The sequence below is a fragment of the Bos mutus genome, chromosome 6 (assembly GCF_027580195.1).
Source record: "Bos mutus isolate GX-2022 chromosome 6, NWIPB_WYAK_1.1, whole genome shotgun sequence".
NCBI lineage: Eukaryota > Metazoa > Chordata > Mammalia > Artiodactyla > Bovidae > Bos > Bos mutus.
In genome coordinates, this window is record NC_091622.1 from 88,975,985 (window position 1) to 88,997,531 (window position 21,547).

Consider the following 21,547-nt stretch of genomic DNA (forward strand, 5'->3'; position numbering starts at 1 on the left):
GCGGGCACTTTGTACCTCACCCCGCTCGCTAGGGAGTACTCAGGCCCCTCCCCAGACTAATAAAGGTCGCAGCGCGCGGCCGTGGAGCTCACTTGCCAGACACAGGCCGGGTGTCCGAGAGACGCGTGGTCCCCCGTAGCTCCAGCCGCCGCCGCCGCAGCCCAGCCGGACCCCTCCCGCAGCCCGCCGGAGCCCCCGTGTCCCCGCGCCCCGACACACGCTCACCGCGAGAAGGATGGAGCCGCGCCGCGCCCGCCAGGTCCCCACGCTGCTGCTCGTCCTGGGTGAGTCCCCCGCCCCTTCCCGACGCAGAGGACGAGACTCGGGCGGCCCGGGGGGCAGTTGTCACTTTCCACCTGACTCCAGGGTCCTCCATTTCCAACCAGGTCTCTCCTTCGGCGGGGAGTCCGGCCCTTCCCTCCCGCTGCGGCTGGAATGGGATGGGGTAGGGGAGAGGGGATCGGTGTTCAGTATGCCTTTTGCTGATCAAGGAACTTGGGCTGTGTGTTCTGCGTGAATTAATACAGCTCCGTATTGGGAGAAATAAAAAGTTGAAAAGATTCCCACCCCTACCCCTACCCCGCCTCCCCGCGCCCTTGGGAAAATCTGACAGTTCTAAAAAAATCCAAAGACAAGGGAAAACTGGGGTGAGGGTGGGGACAGGAGGCGGGAGTAGGGACTAGACCCGCGCCTATAAAAGACTTTTGGGAAAGAAAAGCGGTTTCCTCCCGCCTGGCCTTCAGTTTTCTACATAAAGCGGGCTTCAGCTTTCTGGGGTGCTGGCGTGTGCCGGCGCCGGCTTCGCGGAAGCTCCGGACTCCACGAGTGGAAACGCTGCTTGCTCACCTGGAGCTGCAGGGACACGCGGGCCCTGCCGCTTCCGGTCCCCCTACCCCCTCCCCCCTACTCCCGGGCCGCGCGCTCATCACTTGCTGTTAATTGCACTCTGTGGCCTGTAGTGGACCCGACTGAACACACAACACACACACGCAGCCTGTAGTGGCTGAGCGTACTTTAATGCATGTCTTCTTATTTGAGATAATTCAGGTGTGTTTTTTTTTTGGGGGGGGGGTGGACAGAGGGGGAAAAAATCCTTATGTAACTTTACTGGTATTGAAAAAAAAAATAATGCTATTTCCTAAACTTCAAGAAGAGTTTGGAGCTGTTATGAAAATTTTCCTAAGGAAATAAAGGTTGCCAATCTCGCGTTATTTCTGGGATTGCAATGAGGCGAATTCCCCTAACTCTACCTGTGCAGGATGTGACAGTTAAATTATTATTTCGACACACCTTATCTTAGGGGTTAGAAGACCTAATGACATGCATACTATGCATACTTGTAACTAACTCGTCCAAGTTCAAGAACACAGGTGGGAACTGGATCTGTGGTTTCTACCAAAACTTTTAAGAATAACTTCCTAGGAGTTTCTCAGTAAATAATGTGGCTTTGCTATCTTTGTTATGAAGTCTTCCTAGAGTTAGATGTCAACCTAGAGGTCAGAATAGCTTAACACTTTTTTTTTTAATTTCCCCTACCTATAAGGTTGCTTTGAACAATGCAAGTGTCTGTTTTGGGCCACTCATTGAGTATTCTAATTTGAGACATCAAGATCCTATGAATATCCTGGTTACTACCCACTTAGCTTATGTGTTGTGTGTTTTTGTTGTCATAAAAATGCTTAACTCCTTTATTGCATTACTTAATTATAGTTCACCTATTTCATCAGCTGCCAAGCCCATTTCTAAATGAGCTCGGCCAGTTTCTGTTTTCCCAGTTTGTTTAGGTATTTCTCTGCCACTAGGAAAGTTCCTGTTTGAAGTTCTGTATCATATCTCTACACTCTATTCAAGTATGCAAGTCCAATAGTCTTATTCCAAAGCACATGGAAAAAGGCAAGGCCAACTGTTCTGTTTGAAATTGCCATTTCCCCCCTAAACTAAAGATTACGTAGAAATACTTTTCCCAAGTATCTATCCTTCAAGAAAAAGAGACATTCATTCGAGTTTTCAGCAAACATTTTATTATTGCCTTTTTTTGTGTGTGGAATTTATATGTATTTATGTCTGTGGAAAAAAAAAATACAGACACTTTCATTTGAATCTTCTGCCTCCAGCACATGCAGATTTAAATTGCTATACACACCCCACAATCATTTGGTCACTTTTACATTTGATAAATATTTGATATTGATGGTTCCCAAATAAAAAGGAAAACATTTTATATTGAGTCTGCAATTAATGTTCAGGGTCTCTTGATCTAAAAATCAAACATGTTCAAGGATACCTAGATGGGCTTTTGAGCATGCTCCTGAATGACAGCTCCAAGACAATTTATCCATACTTCATTGCACAATGATAGAGAATTGACAGAATAAACATTCTTTCTTGAAATCTGAGAAGCATAGATCTCAGTGAGGCAATGGCTTGCCTTAGAGCTTTCCTTTTGACCCTGAGAGTTTATGAGCTGCCTGGTGTTGGCACAGCCTGAGATGACACATCACGGGCAGAAACACGATGACAGGCCTCTCCGGTCTGGATTTTGACCCAGGCACCCTAGCTGCCTTCCGCATCATCTTGCCATATAAGCAACTTGGGTAATTGGGGTGTGTGGTTCAACCCTGAGACCCAAATCCAGGCTCTGGGAAGGCAGATGCCTCCTGTGAACTAACCATGTTGTGTGTGAGGTGTTTTCCATGTATCCTTTACTCCTTAAAATAACTGTATGAGGTAGAGATGATTAGCCCAGTTTGACAAATGGAGAAACCAAGGCTCAGTGATGTCAGATACCTTACAAGGACTTAGAGACAGCAAATGTCAAGGTCATTCTGGGTCAATGTGTAAAGAGCCAGAGGTTTTCAGAGTTAGTTATCAGGAGCATAATAAAGTAACTGGTTCTAATAGAGAAGTCCTAGAGTAGCGTGGGGGTTGCTGCAGAGCTTAGGACCTGTTATGGGCACTGGCGTATGTGCAAAAATGGTACCTGATGGTATCACTCAAGAAACCAGGCACAAAAAAGATGAGATTATTTCTTTAAGCTCTGCTCAGATATGTTACATTTTTACTTAACCTATATTCAGCATTTTTAATACCCAGGAAATGACTTTATTATGAAGCAATCATTGACGTCAGTTGACTGAGACCTTTGTTTCTATTTTTATAGTTTCCTAGACGTATGTTAAGTAAAGCAGTCAAGGAGAAGGAAACCCACATTCTTTTTATTCCCTGGATCATTCACAATATTGTGAATTGAATGTAGTGTTGACAAGAGATCTAGCTGGAATCTACAGCATACTTTATTAACAGTGAGAAAATAGACCTACCTATTTGGTTTTATAAAAAAAGTGCAGTGGTCCCATAGTCACTTTGGAAAACTTGAATTTGAATGTCTTCAAGAATGTTCATTTTTGCCCAGGAATCTCCCATTTCCTGGTGAATGATCATCCAGGAGATGCAAATGTCATGTAAGAAATCCTCTTTGAAGGGACTGTAAATGCAGGTGTGGTCTCCTCATCTGTCAGTCTTCACTCTGAATATAGGCCTATGCAAATTTCCATGGCTGTAACTGCTGTTGGAAACATTCCTTCAGAAGACAATGGGAAGACTCCCCAAAGCTGTAATAGGCCAGCTCCTCAGGGAGAAGCACCCTGACAGCCATTGCCTTGGTACGGCAATACTGGAACCTTTGGAAAATGATCCAGTGTCCTCTGGCAATGCAGTTTATGTTAAGGCTGGATGTCTGGTTTCAGGGCAAATAAAGGTTCAGTGGCATTCTAGGTTAAAGCTTTAACTAGGATACTGTTAATAATACCCAAGACAGCTTGATAATTGTCCAGAAAAAAAGTTAGCTCAATTATTTAGGTCAAAAAGCCTGAATTTTAAACTTGAGGCATGAAAGTAAGTGAAATACAAATATTTTTGAAAATCCTCAGGATAAGGGTAAAAGTCTCTCTTTCTCATATGTATGTGTAAATGCATATATGTATAATTTTCTGTACACACATGTGTGTGTCATACTTTACAGTTTTGCATTGAGACATAGTATATAGAACATAGGTTTCACATCCCGCTTCTTTTATTTCATACTTTTGGAAAGATGTATTCCTCCTTGAGCTTCAGTTTTCTCATCTATAAAATGGAGATTGTAATAACTATGCTGTTAGGTTACTGTATATGGATATTATAAATATCATAATATTAAAAATAATGAGAAACAGTTTTAAAGTCAGCATTGTTATCAGTAGTAGCAAGTTTTTCTTTTAGGAAAATGCCTCATTTGATCTTTGTAACTCCCTTTTAGCCAGGAGAGGCATTGTTTTTCCCAGTTTATAAATGACAAGACTCACTTTAAAAGGCGTTACACAGCATGTAAGGCTCCTTTTTAAAATATGGTGTACCATCTACTGTGGATGCTCCCAACTCACTTCACTTTCGGTGAAAGTTCTACTCATCCTTTAAGATTGAAGAAAAATATCAGGCCTTCTCTGATACCTCCCTGCATCTTTCTCTCACCACTGGAAAATAACTGTGCCGTCTGCCCGCCCCCCTCCCCCCAACCCCTTTGTTTCTCTCTGAATCCTCCTATCCTACTCTTTTCTCATCACACTGTGTGTATCTGGCCCTGTCTTTCCTTACTGATGCTCAGCTTTTATCATTCACATTGTAACAGACTTATGTTAACCAGTCAATGACTATCATTGGAGGGATGATGAGAATGGTACTCTATTTAGGGTTCTTAGCACTCTGTTTTGACTCAGACAGCTGTTCTTTGAAAATGTGCTTGCAAAGTCAAATATTTTGGCTGAACAATAGTTTTTGAAAATCCAATTCTGTTTAATAGTAAAGTTGAACACCTTTTCTTCCTTGTTTTCCCCATTTCTGTCTCAGTGTAGTCTGTATTCAATGACAGTACGCCTAACAAAATTTAAGTGTATCAGCACTGTGTGTGTGTGGATGGATATGTGTATATGTGTATGTGTGTGTGAGTGAGAGAGAGAGAGAGAGGGAGGGAAATAGGGCAATGATATGACTGAATGATGGATAATCAGCAAGAAAACGTATTCTAATCTAAATTCTCTCTCTCCTACTCCACCCTGCTCCCCGGTGATATTTTCAAAGATAAGGTAACCTAGCTGCCGAGAGATAAACAGTATCTGAGCTAGAACTCTCTCCATACCTCACGGATCTGCCGGGAGGATTTTCCAGCCTTGGGTCTATTTACACTATGGACTGGATGGTTCTTTGTTGTGGACTGTTCTGTGCATTGCAGGGCATTTAGCAGCAATCCTGGTCTGTACCCACTAGATGTCAGGAGCAGCTCTGGTTGTGACAACCCAAACTATTTCCAACGTTGCTAAATGTCTCTGGTTGGCAAAATTACTCCAGGGTGAGAAGCACCAGCTGATGTTTTCCATTGCTAAGGAACATTGCCGCTCGTAAGTTGCAGTTCGAATAATCAGTGCTTAAGTTACTAAGACAAATAAAATTCATGTTAATGGTAAGCTCATTGCAGATATAAAAGCAATTCTAATGTTAAAAAAAATCAACTTAGCAAGTTTTATTGCCGATTTTAACACCATTTTCCCTGAATAATGATGAATCTTGTTTATGATGGAGTCATTCATTCTCTCTCCAATCATTGCATTGCTAACCACCCCATGCCCCCTTTCATAATTCTGTTCTCTTGACTCCCGCAAGACTGAACTTTCCTTTTTCCTCCAATTTCTTTGGTCATTTCTATCCACTCCTTGTCACCTATTTCTGAAGTTCTATGATTTTCCATTCCATACTTTTTCCTTTGGAACATTTGAATGACTTCTATTTTTGAAGGTAGTATTTCCTCATAAGACTTTCAAATAGATCCTGTCAATTCCATTCCTATTCTTTTACTCAAGATCTTTTTTCCCAGGTACCTCATAAATATAAATAAATGATATATGAACTGCAAACCCAGATTCCTTCATTCGTTATGTCCCCCGTCATGTCTACTAGCTACAAACAGTGCCACAAACCTGCTGTCCTGCCTGTGTTATCTACTCTTGTAATGGCACCACCTTCCATGGTATTTTCTGGTCAGAAACATGGTATCATCTATGAAATTCTTCCTTCCCTCACCACCACCTGGGATCTAGCCTATAGTTAGAACAGAAGCTATGCCCTTTGCATCAGTTTACTTTTCAGCATCTTGTTCAGTATCATGCATATAGAAGGCTCTTGGTAGACATTTGTTGAACAAATATTATTAGAAACAGATAATTACTAAAAAGTTAGTATAAGTTAAGTTGCTTTCCTTCCCTCTCGTTTATCACGTGTAATTAAGCCCTTCCCACCCTTCGGTTATGCTAAGGATGCACATATGCTTTGCACAAAAGTTGAAGTCTCCAGTGTTAACCAAAAAATATATTTTCACAAAATAAAATTTCTTAGCAGCTCCCATTATGCTAAGTGCATCACACAGATTCTTGGAATGAAATGTAATTAGCCTTAAGGCTTTTAAAATTATATTTTATGTACTTGTTTTCTCCTCTTTTCTTTCTTTCTTTTTTTTTTTTTTTTTGAGGCATACTGATGAAAACACTATCTTTTTGCAAATTCATTTTTGGCAATGAGCTTCTGTAAAGAATGAATAATAACAATAGTATGCTTCTAAAAATGCTAAGTTTTCAAAGTTGTAGGCCACAATATGACCGTAAAGAAGGAAGAAAAGGCAAATGGCACACACTTATCCAAACTGTTTCTCCTTTAGAAGATTTTTCTTTTGAGACAATAATGTAATAGTAATTCAAATTTCTGAATTGAATCAATGGGGATACATGTAAGAAGCAAGATGGAAGGGGGTAAAGATAGAAAAGGTGCTGAAAGGATCTTCCATGAAATATTATCTTGAAGAAAAAAATACATTTTCAATAGATAATTTGAAATAATACCCTAGAGATGAATCTTTGGTTTTAGAGGTTGCACATTCCATATTTAGAGCTCTTAGTCACAAAATTTCAAAACACCCAGATTAGTAAAAATTGTATACTTTATACAGTAATGGATATGCCTTCTCCTATATTATGAGAACATTTCCATTATGAATAAGATAGACAGCTTTAAAATCCATTTTTATGATAAAATAAGCTCTAGTTTCATATTTTGACACACACTTCTTGATTTGAATAGTTTTAAGTATAGTATTGTATGATAACCAAAATATATGAGCATTTTGAAGTATGATTTAGAAATTATTGCCACAGATTTGAAGAGTTATTTAATGTCTCTGAACTGAAAACTATGGCTTATTACATCTTCTCTTGATACTTTACAAAGAAGATCTTATGGCTGTATTTGAAATTCAAAATTCAAGACTTATTTGTAACCTGTCATTATATCAACCTCTGGTTTCATTCTGTTATCCTGTTTTTATCTAAATAGTTACTGTTGGCTTTTACATTTATTTTTAAATGATGCTTAGTGGTAAAGTTAACATTAAAAGCTGTAGAAAGAAAATGATTGCTGGCAGGAAGCAAGGTTTATGCTATATAGATATACATTATGATATGTATATACTATTACATATGCTGTTTTCTGAGAAATAGGCTGTTACTAGAAAGTCTTTCAGTAGTGCTTTTCAGTGTCTGATGTGATAACAGAGCTTACAGTTATTTTAACTTTATCTAATAGTGGCATTTAAGACAAAAAGACATCTGGAAATGATGAAGGCATATTCACTCCTTGAAAGAAAGTATACAAGACCTAACAAGCCTAGTATGTTAAAGACAAATCCTAAAATTACAGACTGCCCTGGAAGAAAGTAGAAAACTAACAGTTTTGTGAGTAGGTAGGCATGTGACCAAGCAGAAGTGTGAGCAAAGAGGATTTTGCTGCCTGTTTGGGCTGGGCAATTACTGTGATTCATAATGAGTTGGCTGTTCTGGTCTAAATATCCGAAAAGGTTAAATTAGGAAAATAAGGTGCATTCCTTTCATTCTGTAACCCATCTCATTTTATTTTGGGTCATTTGTATTTGACTTGATTGTTATTCAGGAGAGTCATTTTATCTCTGAGAATTGCAGTTGATGATTGCAGAATAGGCTTGGTTAACCAGTCACCAAATCTCAGTCTCCATCTAGATGGCCCCTCAGTGTGGCCAGAAGGAAGCAAGGACAAAAGACACCGTATGCAAAAAAAAGGACATTTTCTACCTTTAGCATTCCTTCTGACTGTCAGGCACGCACTTTTCACTTAATGCCCCAGGGCCCAGGACATTTGGTGCCCCCCCACCCCCCACTGGAGCGAGGGCACTCAACCTCTCCCACGAGCTGTCCCCAGTATTGTGTAAGGTGTAGGCTCGGCCCTGACTCACAGAGTAGAGGTGATTTGTATCCTGTGAGTCACCAGTGCCACTTCCTGCTGGCACATTTGAGATTTCACTGAAACACATCTCTGAAAGGTGAAGGTAGATGAATAGGCGAGCTTTAAATTCCTGAAACCCATTTGGAAATTGGACAGAAATAATGGGCTCCAAAGACAGTTTTGTTTTCTTAACATTATTGACATAGAAGTTCCAATGGCTAATTTTGTGTTTACAAATTACCATTTAGCGTGGAATTCCTCTGTATGGTAGTTACCAATGTAGGGCTGGCCACCAATCTGTTTGCTGACATTATCCAAACTCTATATCCAAATAATACCATAGGGTTATGTTTTCTCAGCAGGGACCCATGGTCAAGATCAAAAATTCAAATATAAGATTTGCAATTGACCTAGAGAAAGATCATTATGTTCAATTAGCACTAAAGTCATGAAAAACTGAAAGATTAAGGAAATATACAGATAGGACTTCAGCATGTATCCCTGTATGACTTTAATGAGTAGTGATTTATAATTGGATATGAATGCTGGATGTTAAAATTCTTCATGGGTTAACTTTTTCAATCTTTTGATCGCTTCCCACTATTCCTTTACCCCATTTTGCAAGGCCCTGGGCTAAATATGAGGTTGAGGAAAGCTTGAAAACCAGTTTTGAAGCAATAGAGCTGTGTGGATGAACACATGATTTAGAACCAATTTTGGTAGTTCATTAAGAACCAGTTTTGGTAATTCTTCCCAAGTGGTGCTAGTGGTAAAGAATCTGCATGCCAGAGCAGGAAACACAAAAGACGCGTGTCTTATCCCTGGGTCCTCCTGGAAAAGGAAACTGCAACCCACTCCAGTATTCTGGCCTGGAAAATTCCATGGACAGAGGAGCCTGGCCGGCTACAGTCCATGGGGTTGCAGAGAGTCAACCACGACTGAGCACTTACAAGAACTGAACACAGTAGTTCATTGGCTACATATATCTGTGATTAAAGTGTAATCTCACACTGTCATTTGAGAACTACATTTAAAATCATTTACAATTCCATCTATAAAATACCCGGATGTGGGATTAATGTACCAAGTCTCATAGAAACCATCCTGAGAGATGGACTATGTCCAAGGGAGCGTCACAGGTTAGAACAGCCCAGTTTTTGTGGAGGCACGCCCTGCCCTGAACATTCTTTAATTCACAAAGACAAATATTTCACTTGTGGCTTGACCAACTGGAACAAAGTTTCCAACAGTGGAAAAACTAACAATATGAAAAACTTTTGAGAAAAAAAAAAAAAAAAACCAACAACAACTAATAAGCAACACCTCAGAGCAATTAGCTGGATTTTATTATAATAGTTGCAGGTTGCATTTGTAAGCAGTTCTGAACAGGAAAGGCTAGTGTCTGATTTCTGCAAAGAGTGAAGAAACCATCCTTTGCAGAGAAATGTACATTTGCACAGTGGACCTGGCTGGCCCTTTTGCAGTAGGAGAATCGATAAGATCTCCTCACATCAGTTGAAGAGCCGTGGAGGAATAGGAATGTCAGGGATGTAAAAACACACATTTGAAACTCCAGCTTATCTTGAGCAGATTGTATAAATTAAAGGAAGTAATTCTTTATGAGTGAAAGTTTATGGCAAAATTATATCGAGAAGTAGAATGATATTGGCTTGGATAAAACTCTAGCTAATTCACCCCTGAAAAAATGTGTGGACAGTTATCCTTTTCCATCTCTGTTCAACTGACAGTAGAATCCAAATTTTAGCCATTTTTTTGTCATTTAAGAAAGATTTTTTTTTTTTCCTGTAAGGACAATCAAAGTATCATTTATATTGTAGGAGAAATATGGAGCAAGGAGGTGATAGTTCTAAACTTTCCAAAAGATATTTTCAAGTCACTGAAAGGTTATGAGACTCGATGTCATAAGATGTACTCCTAACCCTTATCTTCTATAATCTCTAGGTAATTGGTCTTGGATAAGACATTTAATTTAACTACACTGCAGTTATTGAGGTTAATATAACCACTTCAGAGGATTATTATCAGTGTCAAGTTTGAAACATTAAGAAATTACAAACTCTGATGCTTATGTTTTACTCAAATCATACTCAATTTGCTTAACATGTACACACCTCCTCTGTGAAAAAATAAAATTCTTTATTATATGGAATAATTATCCTTTAAAATACCAAAATACAGAGAGATTTATAACCTTGTTATAGACCAGTAGAGGGCACTATCCACATATACTACTTCTCAAAACAAGCTAGCTGTTGAATGGCATGGAACATTCATGAGTCCCATTTCATTTAATTCTCCCCCAAACTCTATAATTTGGTAAAATTGAGATCCAGAGAATTTAATTAATTTGTCCATTAATTGCATAGCTCAGGTTTTCTCCCAGGATTGCCTTTCCAACCATACTTTGTTGCCTCTTTATGGCATTAAATACTCTGCTTCAGTTATATTTAGCTGAGTTCATTCCCTGTAATGTCCATTATACTTTAGTGTTATTGCCTGTTTCCAAATTCTGTAATGTGGGCAAAGAACAACATTGCTGTGTACTCTGAAGAAAGTTACTTAAACTCTTTATGCCTCACTCTTCTCAAATGGCTAGTCGGGAGAACAGTAATATCTTCTTCAAAGAGTCACTGAGTGGATTAAGAGACAGTATAGGTAAGGATGGGCTTCCCTGGTGACTCAGATGGTAAAGAATCGTACTGTGATGCTGGATACTCAGGTTCGATCCCTGGGTCAGGAAGACCCCTGGAGAAGAAAGTGGCTACCCACTCCAGTATTCTTGGGGCTTCCCTCATGGCTCAGACCATAAAAAATCTATATGCCCACACATAGTACATGGTCAAGAAATGTCAACTGCTGCCAACTACTACCACCAACGCCAATAATGTTTATTATATAACAGTTACACATATAACCTGGAACGAGTGATTAAAGAGCAAATACTCCTAAGAAGAAGAGTAAAATTCTCTTCAGTAAACTTTCCTACAATTAAAAGGATTCTTCCTATTCTTTCCATGCAATTCACAAACTTCTTGCAACATCCTGGTGCCAGTCCCCCAACATTTATCTTTTCAGGGGAGACACACAGTGAAACACCTTGTTAATCTCTTATTGGATGACAGAAGCTGTATTCTAAGGCTCAGTATGGTTCATGCAGCATGTGTATCCCTTCCCATATTGGATAAGATATGTTCTGACTTTACTTAGATTACATATTGTGCATTAAAATCTATTAATATTTTCATGTGTAATACAAAGAGTACCTTAGGTACTTAAATCAACAACTGATGTATCTTCAGTTGAGAGTCCTATTTCATTGTGACCATAAATAGAAGCTGAGTTTTATTTGAAGCCTTCTTTGTGATAGGTTCTACTTTGGAGCATTGCTCTGAACACATCATGAAGTAAAACGGTGGAAATTTTCCAATTGCTAAGCTTCTTAAGAAATCAGATGGTAAAACCAAGTCTTTGAAAAGGTTACTGTGAAATGTTTAGAGCAGGTCATGTTTGTAACTCTGAATGTAATGCCATGGCTTTTACCATGGGACACAGAGCTGGGTGTTCATTTATTTTCAGTGATATGCCTGTTTCCATGAATTATTTTCTTTCAGGGTTTAGAGGGATCAAATTATTGAAATAATCAAAAGAAATCTGCAAATATTGTAATTATGTGGAAATCTGGTCAGAGTTTCTTTCTTGAAGCATCAGTTATATATTTTATTTTTCTCCATAAATAGTTTTCTATCTTCTTCAAGCAGTCTTCAGTACAACTGTGATTCCTTCATGTATCCCAGGAGAGTCGGGAGATAACTGCACAGCATTAGGTAAGCCCAGCTTTGTCAATGTTGCATCAAATAATTATGCATTCTTAACAGAAATGTAAACTTAAAGACTATAAATATGAGATAGTGGGGAAAAGAGAGGCGAATAGCTGCTCTATTAACAAAAGAACTCAATGATCTGGAAAAATTATATAAAGGAGTAACTGGAGGCAGAGGGCCTGGATATCTAGTTGTATGTGAAAATTTGATCTTAAAGAGAGGGAAAAAAGAAAATCAGATTCCCTTTGATCATTTCAGAACTTTGCTACGAAACTACTGGGAGAGGTTGGATCCCAGGCAAAATAGGCAAATTTGAGCTTTGTACACAGTAGATAAAGTATTTCGTTGTTGTTTTTTGTAAAAGGAACAAATGATGTCCTGTATTTTGAGTTACAGCAATCATTCAGAAAATATCTATAGAGTACTTAATACATGCCAAATACTGTGCTTAGGTGGCACTAGTGGTGAAGAAGTAGCCTGCCAATGCAGGAGATGTAAGAGATGTGGGTTTGATCCCTGGGTAGGGAAGATCCCCTGGAGAAGGGCATGACAAGCCCCTCCAGTATTCTTGCCTGGGAAATCCCAAGGACAGAGGAACCTGACGGGCTATGGTCCATAGCCTCACAAAGAGCCAGACAGGACTGAAGCAACTTAGCATACATGCACACAGATGAGTGGTGCATTGTCGTATCTTTGGACCCCAGGGGACTCTGACTGTGGTTCAGGAGAGATCTGCTTTATATTCAGTCTGAGTTATTGAGTTCAGAGTTATCCTGAGTAACCAGAGTAGTACACCTCTTTTCTTATCCTTCCTCATTATACTCTAGGGGTTTGGTCTGCCTCGCTCCCTATTTTTGGCTATTTGAACAAGAGTATAAAGTCAAGATGCCTTGTTTGATTATTTCATATAGACTCTTCAAATTTTAGGTCTTCCCTAGTGGCTCAGATGATAAAGCGTCTGTCTGCAATGCAGCAGACCCAGGTTCAATCCCTGGGTTGGGAAGATCCCCTGGAGAAGGAAATGGCACCCCAGTCCAGTATTCTTGCCTGGAAAATCCCATGGACTGCGGAGCCTGGTAGGCTACGGTCCATGGAGTCGCAAAGAGTCAGACATGACTGAACAACTTCACTTTCACTTTCTTCAAATTTTAGTAATTGAAACATTCTAGGGATTCCTTGGTGGTCCAATGGTTAAGACTGTATGCTTCAACTGCAGGGGGCATGGGTTCAGTCCCTGGTTTGGGAACTAAGATCCCACATGCCACACGGCCAAAAAAGTAAATAAACTGTTTAAAAAAAAAAGCTCTTAATAAAAAATTATAAAGTAAATGTTATGTGTAGGTTGTAGCGCTATTCTAAAGAGGCTACTGTTTTCATGGTTGTATTTGTGTAACCAAGGCATTTATAAGTCAGGGTTTGTTTAGGTCACGTTCAGCTCTTATCATTAGAGACTTTGATTTTGGGTTTGGGGTGGTGGTTTAGTCATAAGTCATGTCTGATTCTTTTGACCCAATGGACTGTAGCCTGTCAGGTTCTTCCATGGGACTTTCCAGGCAAGAATACTTGAGTGGGTTGCCATTTCCTTCTCCAGGGGATCTTCCTGACCCAGGGATCAAACCCTAGTCTCCTGCATTGCAGGCGGATCCTTTACCGACTGAGCTACCAGAGAATGCACACCAAAACAAGCCTTGTTGGCTTAAAACCCTCTATAGATTTAAGCTGTCTTAAATTAATTAATGGATTCAGCTTGCAAATGTCAGAATTATTTGAAAAAATTAGACAACCTTATTTGGATAAGTGAATAACCGTAAAGTATTATGATTTTTCGTGTGTGCCTTCAACTTACCTTTTCTAACCTTAAACATTGTCTTTTGGGAATTTTATTCCCAGTTTTTATTTTGTTTTGTTTAGTCCATTTTCCTTTGGGAATCCAGTGTTTTGCTTATTGCTCTAGAGAGTATGATAACTAAAGTGACTTTTTGTCCACAAATGCCTGAGAATGGTTACGATTATGAAAGGATGATACTATTTCGAAGAAAGTAACAGAATACATTCCACTTGGCGTTTCTTTCACAGTTCAAACTGAAGATAATCCACGTGTGGCTCAAGTGTCAATAACAAAGTGTAGTGCTGACATGAATGGCTACTGTTTACATGGACAGTGCATCTACCTGGTAGACATGAGTGAAAATTACTGCAGGTAATGCACCAAACACAAACAAACAATATCTTAAAAACCCATATTGTCTCTCTTTCTTATCTTCTTAATAAGTACTCTATTATTTCCATGGGCTGCAGTTTTTAGTATTATTAGCATGCAATTTATATTTACTATTATAAACTTTATTTTTTCTTTTAAGCTGTGCTCTGTGTGCTAAGTCGCTTCAGTTGTGTCTGACTCTTTGTGACCCTATGGGCTGTAGCCCACCAGGCTCCTCTGTCCATGGGATTCTCCAGGCAAGAATACCGGAGTGGGTAGCCATTCCCTTCTCCAGGGGGTCTTCCTGACCCAGGGATCGAGCCCAGCTCTCTTATACCTCCTGCACTGGCAGGAAGGTTCTTTACCACTAGTGCCACCTCTTTTAAGTTGGGGAACAAAGAGTAGAACAAATGGTAGTTATCAGATTATACAAATACTTCAGGGGTGTGGAATGGGGAGGGCTTCAGATACCTTCCTCTCACACTTACCACAATAGCAGGTCAACTTTTAATCTTTTCACTGGACTTATATGTCAGCTATTGTTACAAGCATTGACTCCACTGATTTAGACAAAAAGCACCTCAAACCCACACAACATACAAAACACCATTGTCAGCCACATTGGCAGCTGAATAAGACTATCATTTTAATATAACAGTTGCGATTTGAGAGCTTCATGGGGCTCTTTTATCAAAGTTGGGCCAGCTTTCGGGTCAGTCTTTGAATTCATCTTTACAACTTTTGGCAGACCTTGTTGATATCTTGCTTTATAGTGTGAGATGACCTCTTATGAGATTAATTCAGAACCAAGATTGCTTTTTAAAATAATTGATCTTTCTCTTCCATTGTCCTTTAGGTGTGAAGTAGGTTACACTGGTGTCCGGTGTGAGCATTTCTTTTTAACTGTCCAAAAACCTCTGAGCAAAGAATATGTGGCTTTGACTGTGATTCTTGTTATCTTGTTCCTTGTCATAGTTGCTGGTTCTATATACTACTTCTGCAGATGGTAAGCCAGTGTTTTTGTTTTTTAACACTCTTCCTTTGTAAATTACCTTTATACAAGACACACAAACTGGGTAAAAATATGGCAAAGTATTATTTAGTGGGAAAAGACAGACTGCACTAAAGATATTTTTAAGAAAGTTTCAGCAGCAGAACACCTGGACTTGACTCTGTTTTGGGATCTGTTATTTATTACCTCTGTGACCTTATACAACTTAAACTAAGAGTATCAGTTCCCTCCTTTATAAAATACAAATAGAAATCCTTATTCTACGTTAATGACAGGATTATTATCAGTATTGAGTATAACACATGCAAAAGTAAATCATAAGGCATCATGCCAATGTTAAATTTAGCCACTTGTATTCAATTTATTAGATTGAAGTTTGTATTTCATAAAATATACTTTGTAAACTAATAACCCCAGAGGCTTAGGATCTTAAAATTTAAGGCAGACTAGTAGAAACGAGTGTCCAGATAATTGTAAGAGCTTACTTTTAAAAATTGGTTCATGCCAGTCCCTTAAAATTCCATCTTCAACACTCCATCTCTGTACAGTGCTGTACTTATATATGCTGACAACTGAGTGGGCATTGAAACTTTTGAGCGTATATCAGATTGGCTGTTTTTTAAGGTTAGTATCAGGAATAGTATAACTTAAATAGTGTGTGTGTTCAGTCTTATCCAACTCTTTGAGACCCCATGGACTATAGCTTGCCAGCTCCTCTGTCGATGGACTTTTCCACTCAAGAATACTGGAGTGGGTTGTCATTTCCTACTGCAAGGGAACATCCTGATCCAGGAATCAAAACGGAATCTCTTGCGTTTCCTGCATTGGCAGGCTGGCTCTTTACCACCGTGCCACCTGGGAAGCCCTACTTAATAGTAGCTGCCTTTAAAATGTCTCCATGAAATCCTCCTTATTTTGGAAGGGCTACAAATTTTTCAGTGTACATTTGAGTGAATTTTATTTTATTTTTGCTGAAAATAATGCACTTCTACTTTTGAAGCTCCAAAAATGTTACTTTTACAAGATTAAATTTATTTGATCTGTGTTTACTTCTAAGTATTCATCAAATTTTAATATCTTTTTAATTAGTTATGATCACATAACTGAATATTATTACACCTGAAACACACCTGAAAGGTCTTTAACTACAATCCTTTCTTTTCTAAAGATGAGAAAGTGAGACCCAGAGAGGGAATTGACATGCCCTGGCTTGTCTAGTTGACAAGTAGCCAGATCAAGGCTAAACAAAGGTTTTCCTAATCGTGTTTTTCAAGTAAGCAAAAACATTATGCAGTTTCCTTAAGTCTACATGATTCATCTTCAAAATGGGTAGAAAATGAACTCAAAATATTAGGTAGACAGCTTTAATGAATGAGTGAATGAAGATTCTGAACCACTAGATTTATGAATCCTAGCTAGGAGAACTTGCCAGGTTATGTAATCCATTTGTACTTTACTTTTTTCATCTGTAGAATGGGGATGATAATGCTAAGTGTAAGGATAAAATAAAAAATGAATATATATCACTTAAAACATTGTCAGTCACGTAGTAATTGCCTGATAAATGTTAGTTATTTTTATTTTTATTGGTGATAACATTACATTAACATGATAGGTAGAATATAATAGGGATATTCAAAGTATTTGCACTTTTTTTCTTATTTGTAATAAGGAAAGAAGGAAGAAAAAGGGAAGGGAAGACAGAGAAAAAGAAAAAAATGATAACAGTCCAGGATTAAATGTGGTCACATGCTCTCCTGGAATTTTACAATTTTCATGACCATCTGAAAGCCTCTGAGGAGTTCTTTAACTGCATTTCACCATTTCCTCCCGAATTTATTTGTCCAGGGAAACTACTCCTTGCCCCCTCCCTCTTTTCTCAGCTTCAACCTAAACTTGGTTACCTGTGTCATTTTGGAAGCACCATGCTTAAGTGCCTTTAGAGTCCAAGTATTTGTTTCTTTTTTTTTTTTTTTAAACTTTACATAATTGTATTAATTTTGCCAAATATGTTAGCATATTTTGCTCTTATTATTGTTAACTACAGTGCTAATGATTTCATTTCTGAATATTTCTAGGTACAGAAATCGAAAAAGTAAAGAACCCAAGAAAGAATATGAAAGAGTGACCTCAGGGGATCCGGCATTGCCGCAAGTCTGAATGGTGCCATTAAGCTTATGGGCAGGAATGCACTGCATGCCTGGTTATGTTAATATTCCTATTTTATTAATAATATTTATGTGGGGTCATATGTTAAGTCAACAATGATGTATTTTTTCATATGCTAAGAAAAGTTTTTATTTTTGTTTTATTTTTAACAGATTGCTAATGTATAATGTACACAAAATATTTAATATAAAAGGAAAGTGGATATTTTTGTAAGAAATCCTTTCCTGGGCTAAATGCTTTACTGAAAACTTTTTTGCCTGGTGTACAATGCATAGGAGTGAACAATGCCCAGTTCGTTGTTTAGAAAGTGTCAGCACGTGACAGATTTCTATAAGCCAAAAATATGGTCAAACCAATTTAATGTATTTTTCTACTCCTCGAATCAATGATAATTGGTTTGACTATATCAGAGTTTGGTGTCTGAGTTGGCACCACTGTGCCACGTATTGAAACACTAATGCTATGGGAACTGGGGAGAAGCAAATATAGATCTTGAGCTAAACACTACACCCTCTGCTCCCTCCACTCACACATTCTCACTGTTTACTGCCTGGAAGGAAGGTGCGCCATTCTCTATGCCCATTCACAACTCCTGTGGATATTAGTCATCCATCTAATACAGGGGCCACAGACTGCTCCCAGTCCACAGCTGGCTAGGAATGGGCCACACATCTGGAGGTGAGTGGCAGGCAAGCAAGCAAAGCTTCATCTGTATTTACAGCCTCTCCCCATCACTCACTTCTCCCTGGTGCATGGAAAAATTGTCTTCCACAAAACCCGTCCCTGGAGCCAAAAAGGTTGGGGACTGCTGATCTAATAGATTTTCCTTAAGAAAATGAATTGAGAAAACTTTTACCATCTTTTATGTAATTTTATGTATAGCTTCCCAATGTCCTTTTTTTTTTCAGTACATTTATGCTAGGTAACTGTTGCTCATGAACTAATAAAAAAAATCCACACATGAAGCCAAAATTTGTGCTTCTTTTTTGAAGAGTATTTATTTCTATATGAACTTTGCTAAAGAATTCTACAGTTAAATCAGAGTCCAAAATTTGATGGACTAAGTGTTATTTTAAAGTATAATATAAGACAGTTATTCTATATATAGTCTAAAGAGATCTAAAAGCATGTTTCTGTTTCCCATTAATATAGCTGAAGTCAAATGTGCTGTGTAAGGATATGTTTTTAATCCTACACATCCTTATTGACATCTACTGTATGTAAGGGAGGTCTGCTTATTTTGAGTAATATTGATTGCTTAAAAAAAATTATTGATGAACCAAGAAATCATCTGAAATCCATTTATTTTGTTACAAAAGGGAGTCATATTGGTTTATCTTGAGCATTTCAATTCATATTACATAATTAATTGTAAGTGGTTTGGGATGTTAAATCTTTATTTAAGGATGCTTAAATAAAGATTAAAAACTAGCCCCTGTAAAAGTTAAATTTTTATTTATAATTTGATATTAAATAATAAAAAAGATAGGACACAGATTGGTTTTATGGGTGAAAATTAATTTTTTAAATGTTTTAATGAAGATAATGCTGGGCAAACATTAAAAAACCATTGCCATTAGCTCATGTTTCTTACAAACAGAAAAATTTGGCTCATATTTAGTCTATCTTCCTTATTTTACAAATTTCTCACTATATATATTTCTAGAAAGATCTATCTATGTCTAATGTATTGAGACTAAATGCAAACCAATGCATAAATACCTAGTTTGTGGCTTCCCACCAAGACCACACAGTAACCCAGTAGACATACTCTATAACCAAAGAGGGTCTAAGATTGATGCTAAAGATAACCTCATGATCAAGATTTGTGTAATTTATTAAATATTTAAAATACAATCAAATGCCACTGTTCTTTTGGACATTCTTTGTTCTTATCTCTTTGCCAAAGTCAAAGCAAGGAGAGAGATGGTGCATTGGGAGGACAGATTTTTATTTTTGAGTCCTGAGAAGAGGATTAGTTAAATTCAACTGCCCTGAGGTGTCAGATCAATTTCTATGTACCAAATACATGATATTAGCTTCTAATTTCTATTGAATTCAGTAAAAACTCATGTCTGATCCATTTTGCTATTTTTGCTGCAACAGTCAGTATGTAGACTTTTGGGAAAAAATGTGTTTAACTTGCTGCCCAATAATTTCTGATTTTTGTCTACTCTTATTCCTATGGGGAAAAGGGGAGTAACAACCTTTATATAAACAGTGTTGCTTGAGTAAATTTTAATGTTTTGACTGAAGAATAATTTTATCTAACACATGCCTGTTATTCAAGTTGGATGAGGTTAAATGTAAGACAGTGAATTTCTCTCTGCTTTTTTTGCACTCTGTAATTGCACTTTTTACGTTTGAAGAGCCATTTTGGTATACAGTTTATATTAAAGATGCTGTAGAACATAAAGTTGTATCACATGCAGTTTAAAGTAACTTATTTGACAATGAATTTTATCAGAGTACTGAATTGTATCAATTTGTTTGTGTTCCATATCAGCTTTGATAATTGTGTACCTTAAGATATTGAAGGAGACTATAGATACTTCACAGGATATTATTAATTTTTATTTATTTTTTGTTGGAAACTGGAAAAAACAAAATTGAAAAATAAAAATGCATGAAACACCTTGCATTAAAAATGTCACTGATTGATGTAGTCTCTTTTGTTTTTTCATACTACATTAACGGGCTTAAAAGCAGTGACAGGACTATAATGTGTTTAAAGACATTGGTTTTAGTTTGGGAAAGCACTATGTAAATTTATCACAGATTATGGCCTACCATAATGAAGAATTTCTTTGAAATGTAAGGAATTCCATTAATTATAAAATTCTAGCTGTTAGTATATTTTAAAAGAATATTCTTAGAGAGTACTTGCTGTATAGCATGCACAAGTCAGCTCACTGCTCTGTGATGACCTTGCTGGGTGGAATGGGGGGTGGCAGGAAGGTCCAAGAGAGAGGCATATATGTACACATATGGCTGATTGACTTCGTTGTGCAGCAGAAACTAACACGAAATTGTGAAACAACTATAGCCCAATAACCATTTCTAAGAAGAATAAATATCCTACTGAGAAATAACTTTTGAAAGGGTGCATCAGACAGAAGCATGTCCCATGATTTCCTCAGCATCTGCCAACCAAAAGTTTGGGTTTTCCCAGGCCTTCCCAGGTGGCTCAGTGGTAAAGAGTCTGCCTGCTAATGCAGGAGATGTGGGAGACACAGATTCAATCCCTAGGTCTGGAAGATTCCCTGGAGTAGGGATCCCACTCCAGTATTTTTGCCTGGAAGATTCCATGGACAGAGGAGCCTGGTGGGCTATAGACCACAAGGTTGCAAAGAGTAGGACATGATCAAGCACACACACCACCACACAGCAGGAAACATTGATCCTCTGAACCTCTGTCACAGTAACACCTTCTGAGGTACCTGCTTCAACAATCTATAGAATGCTTTGTCTTTTATTGGCTCCTTGGACCACTTCATAATCTCTGGATAGGGCAGGGAGGCATAGCTAGCTTTGATCATTTTACAAGGGGATAAACCAATATGTCCAGGGTCACAGTTGGTAGTAAAAGATGAAGCTGGGGTGAGAAACAAGGTCTTCTGATCCCCAGTTACACTGCAGCTCTGGCCATGGTGGTGCTAGTGTTAAAGAACCTGCCTCCCAATGCAGGAGACATAAGAGACTTGGGTTCCACCTGTGGATCAAGAAGGTCCCCTGGAGAAAGAAATGGCAACCCATTCCAATATTCTTGCCTGGAAAATCCCATGGACAGAGGAGCCTGGCTGGCTACAGTCCGTAGGGTCACAAAGAGTCAGACATGACTATAGTGACTTAGCACCTGGTTCATGTCAGGGGCGGCAGAACAGACCATCACGTGGAGTGAGTGTGAGGTTTAATTTGGAATTTTGTGGGGGAGAAACAAAAATTTCTATAAAATGAATTTCTTGAGATCTCACAAAACCATCAGACTGA

At 38.4% G+C, this 21,547-nt stretch overlaps 1 protein-coding gene and 1 long non-coding RNA gene across 4 annotated transcripts in view; one reads left to right on the forward strand and one right to left on the reverse strand.

Moving 5' to 3' along the window:
- The window catches only part of LOC138988233 (uncharacterized), a 67,952-nt gene extending 67,256 nt beyond the window's left edge, over positions 1-696 (reverse strand). For both annotated transcript variants that reach the window (XR_011464522.1, XR_011464520.1), the window contains exon 1: positions 226-696. This is a non-coding gene — a long non-coding RNA (uncharacterized lncRNA). The remainder of the gene's footprint in view (positions 1-225) is intronic.
- EREG (epiregulin) lies at positions 89-20,198 on the forward strand. 2 transcript variants are annotated; one of them, XM_070372515.1, is made up of 5 exons: positions 89-284; positions 12,114-12,179; positions 14,253-14,376; positions 15,233-15,382; positions 17,467-20,198. In XM_070372515.1, the coding sequence occupies exons 1-5, from the start codon at positions 236-238 to the stop codon at positions 17,546-17,548; spliced, it is 471 nt and encodes a 156-aa protein (XP_070228616.1). In that variant the 5' UTR covers positions 89-235; the 3' UTR covers positions 17,549-20,198. The 2 variants fall into 2 exon arrangements, with proteins under 2 accessions (XP_070228616.1, XP_014332323.2); XM_014476837.2 differs by having other exon boundaries at positions 91-284; positions 12,093-12,179.
- The last annotated feature ends 1,349 nt before the right edge of the window (positions 20,199-21,547 follow it).

What these genes read in the sequence shown, in the direction of transcription:
- EREG (XM_014476837.2), top strand. Translation starts at nt 236, where the DNA reads ATGGAGCCGCGCCGCGCCCGCCAGGTCCCCACGCTGCTGCTCGTCCTG. An exon ending in AGATAACTGCACAGCATTAG is followed by an intron (nt 12,180 to 14,252) that starts GTAAGCCCAGCT and finishes TTTCTTTCACAG; the next exon opens with TTCAAACTGAAGATAATCCA. An exon ending in ATGAGTGAAAATTACTGCAG is followed by an intron (nt 14,377 to 15,232) that starts GTAATGCACCAA and finishes ATTGTCCTTTAG; the next exon opens with GTGTGAAGTAGGTTACACTG.